The sequence below is a fragment of the Bemisia tabaci genome, chromosome 4 (genome assembly GCF_918797505.1).
Source record: "Bemisia tabaci chromosome 4, PGI_BMITA_v3".
In the NCBI taxonomy this organism is placed as follows: Eukaryota; Metazoa; Arthropoda; class Insecta; order Hemiptera; family Aleyrodidae; genus Bemisia; species Bemisia tabaci.
The window spans coordinates 62,406,137-62,421,937 of record NC_092796.1 but is presented as its reverse complement, the minus strand read 5'-3'; the positions used below and the strand labels follow the sequence as shown (position 1 = coordinate 62,421,937).

At 40.9% G+C, this 15,801-nt stretch overlaps 1 protein-coding gene across 3 annotated transcripts; it reads left to right on the top strand.

Annotated features, from left to right (window-relative positions):
• Positions 1-491: 491 nt before the first annotated feature.
• Positions 492-14,299, top strand: LOC109031720 (uncharacterized). Of its 3 annotated transcripts, XM_019043413.2 has the most exons (7): positions 493-691; positions 1,710-1,876; positions 2,833-3,112; positions 4,491-4,845; positions 7,970-8,292; positions 9,851-10,343; positions 13,995-14,299. In XM_019043413.2, exons 5-6 carry the CDS (start codon positions 8,081-8,083, stop codon positions 10,233-10,235), a joined length of 597 nt encoding a protein of 198 aa, XP_018898958.2. In that variant the 5' UTR covers positions 493-691; positions 1,710-1,876; positions 2,833-3,112; positions 4,491-4,845; positions 7,970-8,080; the 3' UTR covers positions 10,236-10,343; positions 13,995-14,299. The 3 variants fall into 3 exon arrangements, with proteins under 3 accessions (XP_018898959.2, XP_018898958.2, XP_018898960.2); XM_019043414.2 differs by lacking the exon at positions 4,491-4,845 and having other exon boundaries at positions 492-691; XM_019043415.2 differs by lacking the exon at positions 1,710-1,876.
• Positions 14,300-15,801: the final 1,502 nt, after the last annotated feature.

The window sequence follows — 15,801 nt, the reverse complement described above, 5'->3', positions numbered from 1 at the left end:
AAAGTCTGTTTTTGGTAATTTTTCGATGTGAAAAAAATCCATCTTTTGGAGAAAGCTTTCATAGAAAAACTCGGAAAACTGAATTTTTTGGGCTTGAGAAATCAAACAATGACTTTTTTCACATTGAAAAATTATCAAAAACAGACTTTAATATAGGTCTCGTTGAGAGCTTTCATTTGAGCCCAAGGTCAAGTTGATTCGTTGTTTCGTTCAAAAGTTAATGGCGGTCCGTGCGTTTGACCTTTGACCCCCTCCCCTTTGGAAGGCTATAGACGGGAAAGGTCATCGGATTTAGGCCTCTCCGATGATCCGTTATAATTCCTAAAAGTATGGATGTAAAATCTCTTGCGACCATTTCCTACGGAAAATGGGACAGCCTCTTTCTAAACCAATTTAATTTGTTAGTTTTAATCTAAATGCCTACTTCGAAATTTTGTTAAAAACGCAAAACAAAATGAGCCATGGTCAATCCCAATGCTCACAATTTGGAGAGGTACAGGTTATTGGCGTTTCGCGCTCTCCCTATTCAACAGCTCAGCTGTTTTATACCGACGTTAAAATCTACGTTTGTTCATTAAAACCGCGGAATAATGGTCTTTGGCCTCAAAATTCTTGTTGATTTTTAAATTGAAGTCAATTTCTTGAAATTTTTGTTACTTATCCATTTGGTGATCCACCTCGTAAACTCCGGGTATGTAAATTTAAACATACCTTTTCATCGTAATTTAGGGTTCATTGTCAGGAAACGATCTAGAGGTTATGCAATTGACTAAGTTCCATATTACACATCTGACAATAAGTACACTAGGACCATGAGTTCATTTTCGGGTTATTTTTTGATATGAAAGGAAATCACTCCCTTAAAAAAATACTAGATTAATTAAGTAGGCATGGTTATAACATGGGCTTTTTTAGCTGCAAATAATAGCTACAACCTTGTTTTATTGAACGCTGCTAAGTCACGCACTCCATTGTCCACGAACTGCAGTATTGTCAATTTATATGATGTTTCTTGAAAAAAAAAAAAAAAAAAAAAAAAAAAAAAAAATTCATTGCAAATTGCCAAGATTTCTCTCACGTAACATTTAAATTCGATCATTTAGAATCGGCATTTATTGACCGAAATAATGATGTGATAATATTGCAATTTAAAGGTCAAAAGTGGCAACTTCAATGCAAAAAGTATTTCAATACTCTGCTTCTTGGGGCATAATTTCCCTTCATCTAAACAAATTCCGAATCGGATAAAAAAAAACTGAAATTTTCCCGATGATTATGGCCTAAGACTAGCTTGGATGAAAGAAGTCAATTTCATATGTTGCTGCCAATTGGTACTTTGTATTGATACTCATTTCATTTCCCAGGTTCATACAAACCGTACTAAAACGAAAACAAAAATGCCCGGCATTACATGTGCTCAATTGGACGTATTTCTGTTAAACTGAACTAAGCGCCAAATTGAGTTCCTTTAGAGGATTTTAGAATCCCGGATAGCGCGTTCTGTCAAACGGAACTAAGCGCCATGGAAAGACATTGCGATTATAGGACGGAAAGAGCATCGCGTTCCGCAACACCCGCCAATTCAAGCCCCCCGCTTCCTTCATCCCCCGGTGGCGCTTAGTTCCGTTTGATAGAAATATACGTCCAATTGAGATGATGTGATAATGTGTAGTGTAAGATTATTATTATTTCCGATCTTGAATCTTCAGCGGCAAAACGAGTATCTGGTAGAATGAGCCGTTCGTTGGATTGTCGGATGAAACTATGTCCATCATTTTTCTCCTGGGAATATGGCTCTTGACGCAACTCCTCGAGGCAAAGGCTAACCGGAGGCCATCTTCGTCTTCAAATGCTGCCTCATCGTTAGGGGGCTCCGGTGAGTCAAAAAGGGATTCTTTTGGGGGTTTTTTCCTGGTCTGGGTGATCTGGATTTACTCATGTGGGTATATTCTACGGGCATTCAAGCTTTATTAAAGGTTCTTACATTCTAACAAAATCAAAATAATTTCAGAATTTTAGAGCCGTTCATTAAATACGAATAGCTAACAATTGGATTTTTTTACTCCCCTTATCTCCTGTTACACACGACCGGTGAACCCTTCTGCACCACTCTGCCGTCCTCCTGTGGTGTAGTGGTCTTAGCGCTTGCTCTATGATCGGGAGGTCCCGGGTTTGATTCCCAGCCAGGTGACCCGAGTTTGATGGTCTCAAACAACGGTTACCTGGGGCTGGCTTGATTAGGGACGGAGGGGGGGACGGGGCTCTCGGTAAAGCGCAGGATTATATCCCTCGTCGGATATTTGAAGTGAAAAAAGAAGATCTCTAGGTCTGCTCACCCCTAGGTCTACATCCCTTTAAACAAACTTACGCATCTCTTTGTCGACCTCACCCCCTTTAATTCATGATTTTCATGCCTTCTTTATGGAAAATTGACACCTCTAAGTGCCACATCCGATTTTGGCGTTACACGTAACGCACCCAAAACGCCTACGTTTATGGAGGAAAGGGCCTTAAACCTATTTAAGGCTCTTTCCTCCACAGAGCGCGACCAACGCCTTTTTTGAGACATCCTTTTCAAGAGCATTCCATTTTTTAACAGGTAAAATGAAGGGATTTCAAGAATACCTATTTTAAGGTTTTATATTAAAAATTCTTCAAGTATTTTTAAGACTGTATAAAAATGCATTTAAAAGCCCTCATAGAGAATGCTTCAAACTGAGAGGTTACCGTTTTTATACCCCTCTCCGCCCTTTTGCGTACGTACGTATTTTATTGACTGCCCCTGGTCCGGGATATATTTCCTCTGAAAACTACTTTCTTTGATGTTTCAAGATACTTTTCTGAAAAGCAGCCAGAGCGAGACGAAGGAGGACTGTGACGCTCGCGACCTGCTCATCTGGCTTCTGCTCCTGACGATCGGCACCGTCCTAGTCATCGCGGCCACCACCTTCCTCTGCTTCGCCTGGCGTCGCATCAGAAAGAACACCTGCTGCCTCAAACAGAAGATCACCTACATGGAGATGGAGACCATCCTCCGCCTACCCGAGTTCACCCACTGCGACGACGAGTGAGCTACGGAAAAAACATCTTCATCGGCCTAAGACCCCCGAAGGTAAGATAGCTCTCGATTGGTCCTATTGATACCCGCAAGTGTTTTCAATTCGATAAGGGAATCGCAGGCAGGCCCGCCACAAGGGGAGGGATACTGGGTCCCTGGTACCGGGGCCCGGGCCCCGGAGGGGGCCCGTGTTACCCGTGAAAAACCACTACGAATTCACATGCAACCCTTGTTTCGTAAGAAAAAAAGAAAAATTTACCCTAAAAATTTCGCAAAAGGTGAATAGATTTTCAGAAACACGCTGGGGCACTGTAGAATTCTTCTTAAATTTTCAAAGAAGTATACTTCTTGGAAAATTTGAATCTATTTTCAAGATTTTCAGTACAGAGGGATATTTTTAGTAACTGCGTTTCATTTTCTTCCGTCGTCAGATACTAAGAGTCTCCAGTCTGGGCATCCTCGACTTCAATGGCTCATGGCTCAACTCCCTTGCCATAGACAAACGAAGGGGCAGTCCAGGGGGGCCTGGCCCTCATAGAACAGAAAATAGTATCATATGCCCCCCCCCCCCAAAAAAAAAAAAAATAAAAATTTTCCAGATGTTTTGAATGCAACAATTCGCAAGTATTTTGTGCTGAAAGTAGAAAAAAAAAACATAATTATTCCGCAGAAATTGATGGAAAAATTCTTTATGGAAGCTTCACAATGCGTCCGATTAGTCGTATAATTTCTAAAATTTCTCCGGGGATGCCCCTCGGACCCCCTCCCCCCTCCGTGCTTGGGGCCCGGACCTTAAAACTGGTACCTGGGCCCGAGATGGGATGTGGCGGGCCTGATCGTAGGATTATGGACATTTGCAAAGAATGTCCGAGGAGAGGTTGACCAAACAAGGTTTGAATTTGGGTAGCATCTGGAAAAAGGCAACGAGGTCCTCCCTAGAAGGGATGCTGGTGGGGCGTTGAACTATGAAACTTCTATGTAATATGTGTGAATCGTGGGAACTAGGAATTTTTTCTAGGGTGTGGGGCGGAGTGCCTCGCCGCTGGGCCTTCCCCCTGGGAAAATGTGACGGATGTCGCTCAAGCAGTGCGAGACACACATTTCATCTATTTCAATCAACTTCTCGGCAAAAAACAACTCAAATTTGCCTCTGAGTGTCAATGTTTCATAATTAATTGTTCCGGGAAAACCCCAGGACCCCCTAATGAAGTTGAGGGAGTCTCTTTTAACCTTCACTGGTAGTGAGTAATTCTGTGCCCTCCTCCCCTCCCCCGATTTCCCTTGATAAGATGACCCTCTGCTTTCCTACGAAAAAAGCCTGGTTGTGCCCATGGATTGGCTTATGCGAAGAAATTGCATATTTAAGAGGGTTCTTCTTTTCTTCAAAGTTGGAGCGTATAGGTAATGAGGACGGGGGTCGTTGATGTTGCAGAGACCTCGGGGCGGGGATGGGTGGCGATGAGGGTCGGGGCTCGTTCGAGCTGGTGTTCTCGCAGGACAAGACGTTGAACGCGCGGTACCTGGGCAGCGGGACGGCCGGCGTGGGCGAGTGTCGGCTTGGCTACGTCCCGGCCTGGCTGGTGGTCTGCACGGTCACCCTCTTCCTCATCGTCTTGGCCGTTTTCCTCCTGGGCATCTCCGCCATGCGTCTCGTCATGGCCCAGGACTGCCTCAAGCAGAAGGTCAAGCACATCGACATGGAGAACCTTATGGCCCTCCCCAAGTCCGCCCAGGATGAGGAGTGCATCGGCTGTCATTGACGCTCACGCTCGCCGGCATCGCCATCGGTGAGCCCACTCCGTACCAACATCACAAACTCATCCCTCTTAAGTGCTGCATACACCTGAGAGCTAGACGCGCGTCAAGACGCGCTTATTCGGCCGTCTTCGGGAATCTCCATAGCCAATCAGGTTCCAGCTCACCGCCCGAAGCTCGCTCAAGGTACACTGAGAAACAACTATGGTTATAATTACCATATTAGTGGTGTTCAATATGCTCTTAATTGGATAGCATTTTGCAATTCGGAGCTATAGGCAGTACGGTAGGTTTTCAGGAGAGCAACTTTTGCAAAAACCATTGGCGTTTTTCCTCAAAATGATCAATGTTGCGGTTTGATGGTTCAGTTTATAGCTATGGAGTTTCTTTAACACCCTGTATTGACAGATTCTTCGAAAACATCACACTGTTGCCAAAAATTACAAAAAAGGCTATAAGTTCCTTATTGCAAAATGAAGAATCCAGGAAAGCTCATTTTGCAATTAGGAACTATAAATTGTTTTAGCACTGACCGCATAGGGGAGACGACCCTGGTACCCTGGTTTCACCATTACACACTGGAGGGTTAACCCCAACAGAGAAAACACCCCTTCCTCCCATCATACCTGGAAAGGGGGAGAAGCATTGTCCCTGCGGAAAGATATTCTACCAAAAACAGGGTGTACGTGGTGAATCTTGGTACCAGGAGTATCTAGGGACGGGAAACTCGAATTTTTGGTTTAATTTAAAAAAAAAAATCGAAAATCCAAGATGGTGGATGTGGCCGAAAATGACCTTACTCAGGGGATCTTTCATTCCTCGGAGACACGCGTTTAAAGGGGAGCTTAGGAGACGCAACCTCAAACTTGTTTTTCGTGGATTGAAATTCGAAAAATATCGGCGAAAATCCTTGTGGATTGTAAGAAGTAAATACTTCGAAAAATGCAAAAATCAAAAATCACTGAACAAGCTCATTGTCAAAATTTGAAAAAAATTATTTTCGAAATTCGGCTACGAATTTGAGTTTCCCGTCCAAAAATACCCCCTCGAAACAAAAATCAGCAAGATCGATCGAACAGGAGCCGAGATGGCATTTTAGGCCACATCCGCCATCTTTGATTTTTAAATTTTCGAAATTTGACCAGAAATTCGAGTTTCCTATCGAAAAATACCGCATGGTACCAAAAATTAGCAAGATCGATCGAACAGGAGCCGAGAATGCCGAGATAGCATTTTGCCGTCCTGCCTATTGTTCCGAATTGCTAAATGGGGAATCCGAGTTTCGCATTACGCAATAGGGAACCATAGTATAGGTCCCAATTGCAAAATGAACCTCGCATGATCCTGCGACGGCAAATTTTTGCGGGGTTGCTGAAGCGGGATAAGAATCGTTTTTGAGGATTTTCTTTTTCTCGATAGTAAGTAAATACCCTCCTGATACGGAATTCATCATAAAAAAAAAAAAAAAAAATCGAAAATTTGACCCTAGTTCCTTATTGCATAAAGCTATCCAATTAGTAGTGGCCGTAATCAATAATAGTGATATTTTTACCGGAGCAATCGTAATTTTACAAGTGTGCGGTAGTAAAATTACCTTTTAATGGTAAAAATATCTCTATTATTAGTTATGGCAACTACTAATTAAGAGTTCATATTGAACACCACTAATATGGTAATTATAACCATAATTTTTTCTCAGTGTAGGATCGGATCCTAATTTTCGCGTCTAGACGCGCGTCTAGCCAGCAGGTGTATTCGGCGCTTTAGAGACAGTATATTTTTTGAGAGCTCTCGTCAACAACCTGAGCAATATAATCGGCTGATGCTGATGATAAGTTCGGAGGTCAGCGCTATTTTTCGCCTAATTGTAGTCAAAAAGCAACTTGTTGAACATAAAATCGAATAAAATTCACCTAATTATGACTGGTGGATGTCGGACCGAGTCAAATCGGGTTCAGGATTGCTAAACCAAATGCTAAACTCTTTTGGTCATCAGTCATCATTTGGCAGATCTGACAAGACTTCCGCGAGTTGCTTCTACAACACAAGGAAAATAGCAAGGCAGGATCCCTAAAATATATTGGCTCTGACCTCTGCCAATGACGCCAGAGATTATAAACCCATCCTCGTCGTCACTATATGGTAAACTAGGAGGTCGCTCTCATTTTTTCGTATCACTTCAAAACTCTCACTATTTGAGAATCGACAGACCTTTTCTCGCTGCTCTCAAAACCCGATGTCGGCCTAACCGGAGCGTAGATGCCCTACCTTAGTTAGGCTCAGGAGGCGACATTAATCCCGAAAAGATATCTCATTTCGAAGCGAGGAAGACTACTTACATTCTTCCCGATGCAATAATACCACCTGATCCCTAAACCCGTTGTCTGAAGAAAGTAGAGTCAAGGGACTACCTATGTACCCACCGGAATTGCTCAACATCTCGGCTGCATCATCTCTGATTGCGCGCGGAAGTTACAGCATCACGTAGATATGTATTTGAACCGCGTTTAACAGAAAGGAACCAAGCCACATCAACTTTTGCCAATTTTAATTGGGCAATTTAATTTTTTACGAGAATACGTTTGTGCGGATCCTTTTGGAAATATCAAGGAATTTGCTTCGTACTGTGGAGAAAATTCATCGAAATTTGCACGAAAATCCTCACAACTATTTTCATGTAAAAAACTACGAGTAAAATTAGCCAATTAAATTTGGCAAAAGCTAATGTGGCTTGGTTCCTTTCTGTTTAACGCGGTCCATTTATAAGAGGTAAGTATTCGGCATTTGCGGTTACATCTGCTGATCGCCGGAAACACTCTCTCATTGCACGCGAAAATTATACTGCGTCAAAAGGAATATGTACCGGAAGTATCAAAAACATGGGTTCCATTTATTAGGTAGATATAAGTATATAGGCAATTTTAAATAGATACGAAGAAAAGGTGCTAATTATAAATGCTAGTAAAAGAAACCCCTTCAATTCATAGCTAGGCAACATGCACATTACTCCGATGCGGTGAAAATAATTTCAACACTTTTACTTAATCGCAGTCCATTGCAATCTGAGCCTCTAGGGCGGAGAGCACATTCTCGGCTTTGAGTTCAAGCCCCAGATTCCGATTGATCAGTTTTCATTGGTTTTCTTCTTCTTTGTAGAACTGATGTATATCCAGATTAGCTTCGGCCTCCAGTGAGGAAACTTTCAGGCCCTCTTTTCGTCACATTAGTCCAGATTCCCCTTAGAGCCGATTTCTCTCAAATACAGAGATGACTCAAGTTGGCGCAGTTGATTTAGGGCCGGCGGTAGATTTGGCGTCGAACCTTTGGGCAGCGTTGCCGCCGAAGATATTCGATGAGGACATTACTCCGATGCAGGCTCGGACTAAAGGGGATGTCACGGACAATTCCTGGGACCAGCCTCAAAGAGGAGATTCGGAATATGAACTCAAATCCAAAAAGAAATACAACAACAACGCTAGGTCAGTACAGCAACAGGTTGATTTTTTCCTGCGGAGTGTGAGGTTCCAACGAGTGATGGGGATTTTCAGTTTAATGGAACGTATTTAACGAGTGGCGTGGCGTGAATGATCGATTATCGACATTTCTCCATTTGAAGCTATGGTGAAGAATCGATGATTAAGGTGTTCGTTGCGAGCGCCCTGTTTATCGATCCTTTTCCATAGGTTTAAATGGCAGATCAATCGAAGTATCGCAAAGCACGTCACGCTACTGGAATTAACCAGAGTCAGCAGAATTAATCAGACGTTGCCTGACTTCCTTCCGTGTTTTATTCCGTCCACAGAGAATTTATCAAGTTTAGACTTGAAATTTTGTGTGTTTACTTTGTACAACGACGGCGATACTCCAAAACCACGTATCCCGTTTGCGGTGCGTTTTAAGATCTCTGCTCCACTTTTAGAATTTTTGATAAGGACAAAACGACAAGAATTTTTTATGAGAGGAATTTCACATAATTTTCCTCGTTACGCGGAAGAAAATCACGGAAGTTTCGAAACATCGGCAGTAGGTTGTTTTCCATCGAAAAAATAAACTATGACAGGAAGTCTGCGACGTCACGAAACGAGATACGAGGTCTGGTAGTTTCACCGTTAATAAGCCTAGGGAAATGCACAAAAATTTTCAAGGCTCTATGCTGATTAGTTCTCTGTTAAAAAATGAAATTTGAGAAAAAATCGCAAGCAACGTTAAACGTTGCAATGTAGACGCATATTTGCTGACTTTAACCATGGATATCTTTCATGTCTCTTTGATATCGACGTGACGGGAAAAGTGTGCAACCACGAATCTCCGTCGGCAACGTTGCAGACTTTCTGTCTCATACTTTATGTTTTCCTTAGAGAACTAGTCAACGAAATATCTTGAAAACTTCCTTCATTATTTTTTCATCTCTGCCAGCACAATATTCTATTTTGACGGTGTAAGTCAGCAATCACATAACTCGGTTTGCGACGTCGCAGACTTCCTATCATACTTTATTTTTTAAACCGAAAACTACTCAACGGCAATTGTTTAAAACTGCCGTGATTTTTCTTCTCTGTGCGAAGAAAATTCTGCATAAACTTCAGGGAATGATGTCCATTTGTTCTCCTTTAAAAAAATAACATATAGAGAGGCGGAGAATTTCAGACTCCGCAAAAGAGAGTGTGTGACACTTTGTGATTGCGGACTTACGCCGTCAATATAGAATTCAAGCTATTAAGTGACTTGTTTCACTTCAAAAAATAGCACGTATCTTCGCCTGCAACATTGCAGACGTACACGTTCATGTTTTCTTCGGAAAACTAGTCAACGCAATATCTTAAAAACTTCCTTTATTTTTTCATCTCTGTCAGCACAATATTCAATATACCTAGAATTCAAGGTATTAAGTGGCTTGTTTCCTTCAAAAAAATAAAATAGGGGCGAAAATTTAGAAAGATACGTGGTATGTTATAACGATACATTAATTTTTCATGCCTCCAATCCTGCTTTCCATGACTACATCGATAGTTAAGAAATCGAATCTTGCTGTTGCAGCAAAAAGAAACCGTTCGAGGGCAAAGCGTCGTTGATCTACTACTGGTTCCTGGGCCTCTTGGCGGTGCACATCATGCTGGCGGTCACCCTCTCCGTTCTCGCCGTCCGCTTCTTCAGGGTGTATGCCGTGAACCGGGTGCTGGGCGACCGTGCCACCTACTTGCAAAACCACCCCAAAGCGCCCATCGATGACGTCATCCACCACTCGGAGAGTAATGTCAGAGCTGAGTCCCGCACCAAACTCGGTCGAACGGAAAAAGAAAAGGAAACAGGGGAAAAAGCGAGGAAAGCTACGCCCAAAGCGAAGGAGCGGAGGAGGGAACCGGGTGGAGACCGCAGACAATTCGGAAGAGACTCGTCTGACGAACCGGATGACTCCGGCTGAACTGGATTCGGGTGCAAGCTGATGCGCATTGCTTTCATCCTTTCACCCTCGAGGTCTTGAGGACCGGGTTCGAACCTCACCCAGGGGCTTCTATGGATAAACAGAGGGGTAATGCTTATTTTATTCCTGGTTTTTTTTAAAATTAATTTTAAACCCATGATATCTTGTCACCCTGCAACAGCTATGATCACGGTAGGTCGTGAATCCACTCGCTATTTTTGCCGATAACGGTACGCAAATTGCACATTTTGGCACCCCTGCCACATGCGAAAGATATTAAATAATCAATGATGTACAATTTTCACATACTGCCAAGTAAATTAAATGAGATGATTCAAAGGAAAGTCAAGTGTGACCCTGCCGATAAAGTCATGAGATGAGTGATTGCCGCATGTATAGTCTCCATTTTATTCATATATACTCATTATTAATTTACTCACTTCTTTTTTTCATTCGATTAAATACTTAAACCACCCTATCTTCGTTTAGCGACGACGTGTAAATGCAATAAGTGGCTCTTTACTTCATCAAAAGCTGTTAAAATTGAAGGCGCTCCGAGTTTTTCAATGGTTAGGTCCATATGCAAAAGGCCGTGTTAGGCCGTGTTGCATACAAAAAAATTACAGGCGCTTTGACTTTCCTTAGCACAACGAATGGCAGCGGATGCTGGTTCTCGAGGGTTTTCTATGTTGCATATACAACCGGGTTTAAGTACCTTGAAATCCTCGCAATTCGAATGAGCCGTGAAGCACCATTACAATGTTGACAAATGGTACGTATTACCCACCAAAAACATTTCCACAAATATGAAAGAGCAGTTTCAATCCTGCATATTACTACTGATAAAATGTCGCAATTTGCATAATTTTACAACGCTGTGATGGTAATACACGAATCATTCCAATGTCGAAGATTTCACGGTAAACCCGGTTGTAAATGCAACGTCGAAAACCCTAGAGGACTTAACTTCCCTATCAATGTGAGTTATTTTTATGATAATTTTTGTTAAAATTAATCAGACTAAAATTTATATTATTCGTTTATATTCATAATATTGATAGTATTGATCCGTTGTCATTATTTTGTCAGGCTTAGGAAAGTCAAAGCGCCTGTAATTTTTGTGTATGCAACACGGTCATCCCGAGAACACAAATAGTTGCATATGAACCTAACCATTGAAAAACCCGAAGCGCCTTCAATTTTAACATATTTTGATCAAATAAAGAGTCCCTTATTCCATTTACACGCCGCGTCGTCGTTGCACAAAGATAGGTTGGTTTAAGTCTTTAATGGACTTAAAAAAAGTGAGTAAATTAATAATGAGTATATATGAATAAAATGGTGACTATGCATGCGGCAATCACTCTTCTGACTTCATCTGCAGGGTCACACTAGACTTTTCTTTGAATTGTCTTATTTAATTTACTTGGCAGTATGTAAAAATTGTACATTATTGATTATTTAATATCTTTCGTATGTGGCAGGGGTGCGAGGATTTCAAGGTAAACCCGGTTGTAAATGCAACATAGAAAACCCTCGAGAACCAGCATCCGCTGCCATTCGATGTGCTAAGGAAGTCAAAGCGCCTGTAATTTTTTGTATGCAACACGGCCTACACGGCCTTTTGCATATGGACCTCACCATTGAAAAACTCGGAGCGCCTTCAATTTTAACAGCTTTTGATAAAGTAAAGAGCCACTTATTGCATTTACACGTCGTCGCTAAACAAAGATATGGTGGTTCAAGTATTTAATCGAATGAAAAAAAGGAGTGAGTAAATTAATAAATGAGTATATATGAATAAAATGGAGACTTTACATGCAGCAATCACTCTCCTGACTTTATCTGGAACTACACACTTGACCTTCTTCTGAATCCTCTCATTTAATTTACTTGGAAATATGTAAAAATTGTATATTATTAATTATATTTATTATCCTTATCGTATGTGGAAGCGGTATCAAAGAGTGCAATTTGCGTAAGGTGAGGTTGGGTAACTGGGCAGGAGTTCGGAGAAAAATGTCAAAATTTCAACTTCATGATTTTTCTCCCATCATTATATTGACAGTGGAGGCTACTTTTAAATTTTTTTTAGTAAGTACAACACCTTGTCTAAATGTAGGAAGAGTCAAAAGTCGAATTTCATCTTTCAATTTTTTCCCACAAATTTTCAAAAATTTCCCGTTTTTTTCACCCAGTTACCCAACGTCGTGGGGTAACTGGACTACCCCCCCTTAATTTTTGAGGGGGGCATTATTTTTAATTCTCATTGGCCAGAAGGTGATGTCCTGCTCATGAAGGTTTAAGAAAATGTCATTTGAATGTATATAAACATGTTTAAGTGGTTAAGAATGATGTCGTAACAGTTAGCGGCAAAAAAACCCTCAAATCTGAGAATTGAATAACGGTAAAAAAAAATTGTTTCCTTGTAGATAAATGCTTAGAACTTTCTGTATTACTACTTATAAAGTAGTATTGTATACCAGGACACTGTTTGGCCACTTTTAGTGAGATTAAGCATGATACATTTTTAAAAAATGAAAAAAAATTAAGCCGCAAGGCTGATCTGGGATAGAGTCAGGCGCCAAAAAGTTCCCTTAATTTTTAAGGGGGGCATTATTTGTAATTCTCATTGGCCAGAAAAGAATGTCCTTCTCATGAGGGTTTCAGAGAATTTCATTTGAATTTATATAACCATGTTTAAGTCGTTAAAAGTGATGTCGTAACAGTTAGCGGCAAAAATGTAATTAAGTAATGCTTAAGTTATGCTATAATTGACTTAAGTTAGAAGTTTAGTGTGCTGGGAACCCTGATTATTGGTCTTTGGCACTTAAAAGTCCACAATAGTCAATTAGTTTTGACATTTTCAGAAGTAAACAAACACCGAAGCACAGCAACCTTGCAATGGGTAACTGGGCAGGTGCCACCACTGCCACCTGCCCAGTTACCTTGGGGTGGGTGCCCAGTTACCCCACAAAGGGAAAATTTTCAAGGTAACTGGGCATCAACCCTTTGCAGCCAGTATTTTCATCCAATTACGTTGTAATTACTCACGCATTACACAAATACATCATACATGAAGAAGAATTGTCAAAGTTGAATAAAATACTTGCTGGGAGTGAGATATGAGGCTCTTTTCGGGACCACCTCTGGCGTTGTTTTGAAAAAAAAGCTGTACAATTTTCGGCACTTCACCATTCACCATAAAATTTTTTTTTGAAGTTATGTTTACATGTTCTAGATGGTTTACGTCATAATGAAGGTATGCCAACAGTGAAAACAATTTTTGCACTAATCTGGTAGAAATACAGAGGGTACTGCCCAGTTACCCCACCGCCCAGTTACCCAACCTCACCTTACCGTTATCTGTGAAAACAAGTGGAATCACGACCTGCCGTGATCATTTGCTGTTTTCAGGGTGACAAGTTATCAAGGATTTAAAAATTCCCTGAATTTTCGGATACTTTGGACAAACAAATCTCAAACTTTTCTCTGGTTTTTTAGTGTTTTCTTTTTTTCTTCTTCTTTCTGCATAATTTATAATTGAAATTTCCTAGTTAAAATTCTATGCGCGCAGTATCTGAAAAGTGGAAAAATGTAATGTCTTAGCTGGAGAAAAAGATTTTAAGATGAAGTGCATGGAGAAACAGTAAAACGCAAATTCCTTGGCTACCTATTCCCAACAGATCAGGGTTGGACGAAACTCCTCGAGCAAACGATATTTAGTGATTGGTAATCTCTTTCTTTTCTTTTTTGCAGAAACCGAACCAAATATCGTTTGTCATCTATTTTTTGTCAGAAATTGTTCTCACTTAGGTAGGTATTCCTACCAACATCTATAATTCTTATCAAAACTTTTCTAAGTAAACAATCCCGTGAGATCAGAAGTTTGTACAGAATGTAAATAATGCAATCAGAAATTTCGTCACTTCGTGTTTGAATGATTGGTCTCAAGTAGATAACACATGTAAATAAAGTCTGTTCTAATGCGCGGAGACAATTTAAATATTTCTAGCCACTCGAAAGCGGAACACGTGGTAAATACATGAATTTTCAAGACAAAATTTAGATGTATTTTCTTTGAAACTAGCTCGCGTAAAGGTACCTGGTTAAGTTTTGCAATGAGTGCATAATAGAATGCGAAGCTTCGACACGTATTCGCCTATGAGGAAAATATGAGGGGAAAAGGATCAATTTTGGCTGGAAGAGACCATTTCTTTCTCTTCTTGCTGTGGAATTTCCCTTTTCTCAATCTGAGAGTTTCTTGGAGCTTTTGTGTGTCTACCTGCGACCAAAAAAGTTAAATTCACGGTAAGAGTTTTTCTACAAATTTCCCTAGGTTTCCGCACGGTCCATTGGTTTTACAAAGTTTATACGGAGAGAGACTATTAAAGCATGTTTTTCAAATGGAGAACTATTCGCGCTATCTGTGCGTTTGCTGCCTGTGAAGCAAAATTGAAGGCAAATTTCAGATAGAGGACACCTCCTTACAAATACATAAGCAACATCGTTTATCTGCATAGAGTACATAGAGTCGTAATGTAAATAGGAGAGCTGGCGCCATGTTCTGCTCGACGAGTTCCGAGCCCGGTGTGCGCCGAGCTCGGGTCACTTTTTCGATACACGTTCGATCCAAAATGGCGGTGTGGAATACGTGGCAATTCCTATCTTCTTTGCTTACATCAGATGACCGGGTACCTGTGTATCGCAAACAATCGATCATGTATCGAAAAAGTGACCCGGCGTCACACAGGGGTCTCGGAATTCGGGACATAGAAAATGTTCAAAAGTGTCGCCAGCCCTCCCACTTACATTACGACTCTATGTACTCTATATGTTTATCTGCCCATGCATATCAAGCGATAAATGTTTGCTCTCGAATCGACGAAGACTGTTCGCGCTCCCAGTTATGTTTGTTGCCTATGCGGTGAAATTGAAGCGAACTTCAGATGGTCGTAATTACCAATAGATGAAAAACATCGTTTATAGGCTCAATCAAATTTATGGAGCAACTTAAATGTGTCTTTTTCAAATAGATAGCTACCCGAACTCCTCTTTTTTGTTGCCTATGAGGCAAAATTGAAAGTGAATCTCAAGAGGGTGATTAACTAGAATGAGCCTGGCTGTAAGAGACATATTTCCTATTTTCCCTATCGTTTCATTTTCTGAGCAGAAGAATAAGCTACACTAAAAATTTAAATTTTAAGTGTATTTTCTTCATTATCCACGGTGAATTCACAAAAATTTTCAAGGCGTTGAATGATTTAATTCTCTGTTAAAAAGATAAAACGCGAGGAAAAATTTGGCAACGTCTAATACAGTTGGGCTGAGCCTGCATTAAACCCGTCAAAAGGGTGTACGACTACTCTTAGAGATGATCCCAGGATTTTCAAAAAGGAGACGGGACCAATATCATGGTTTTCATCACAGAATATTTCTTTCATAGAAAAGAAAAACCAGCCAAGTCTTGAGTGCTTTTCAAGCAGGAGTATGACGGGAAGTCTGCACCGCCGCAAACTGTGAAACGCATTTCTGCAGTTTCAACCATTGAAATGCCATTACGATG

Coding starts and splice junctions, on each gene's coding strand:
- LOC109031720 (XM_019043414.2), top strand. CDS start 8,081: ATGACTCAAGTTGGCGCAGTTGATTTAGGGCCGGCGGTAGATTTGGCG. Junction 8,293..9,850: donor AAATACAACAACAACGCTAG/GTCAGTACAGCA, acceptor TTGCTGTTGCAG/CAAAAAGAAACCGTTCGAGG.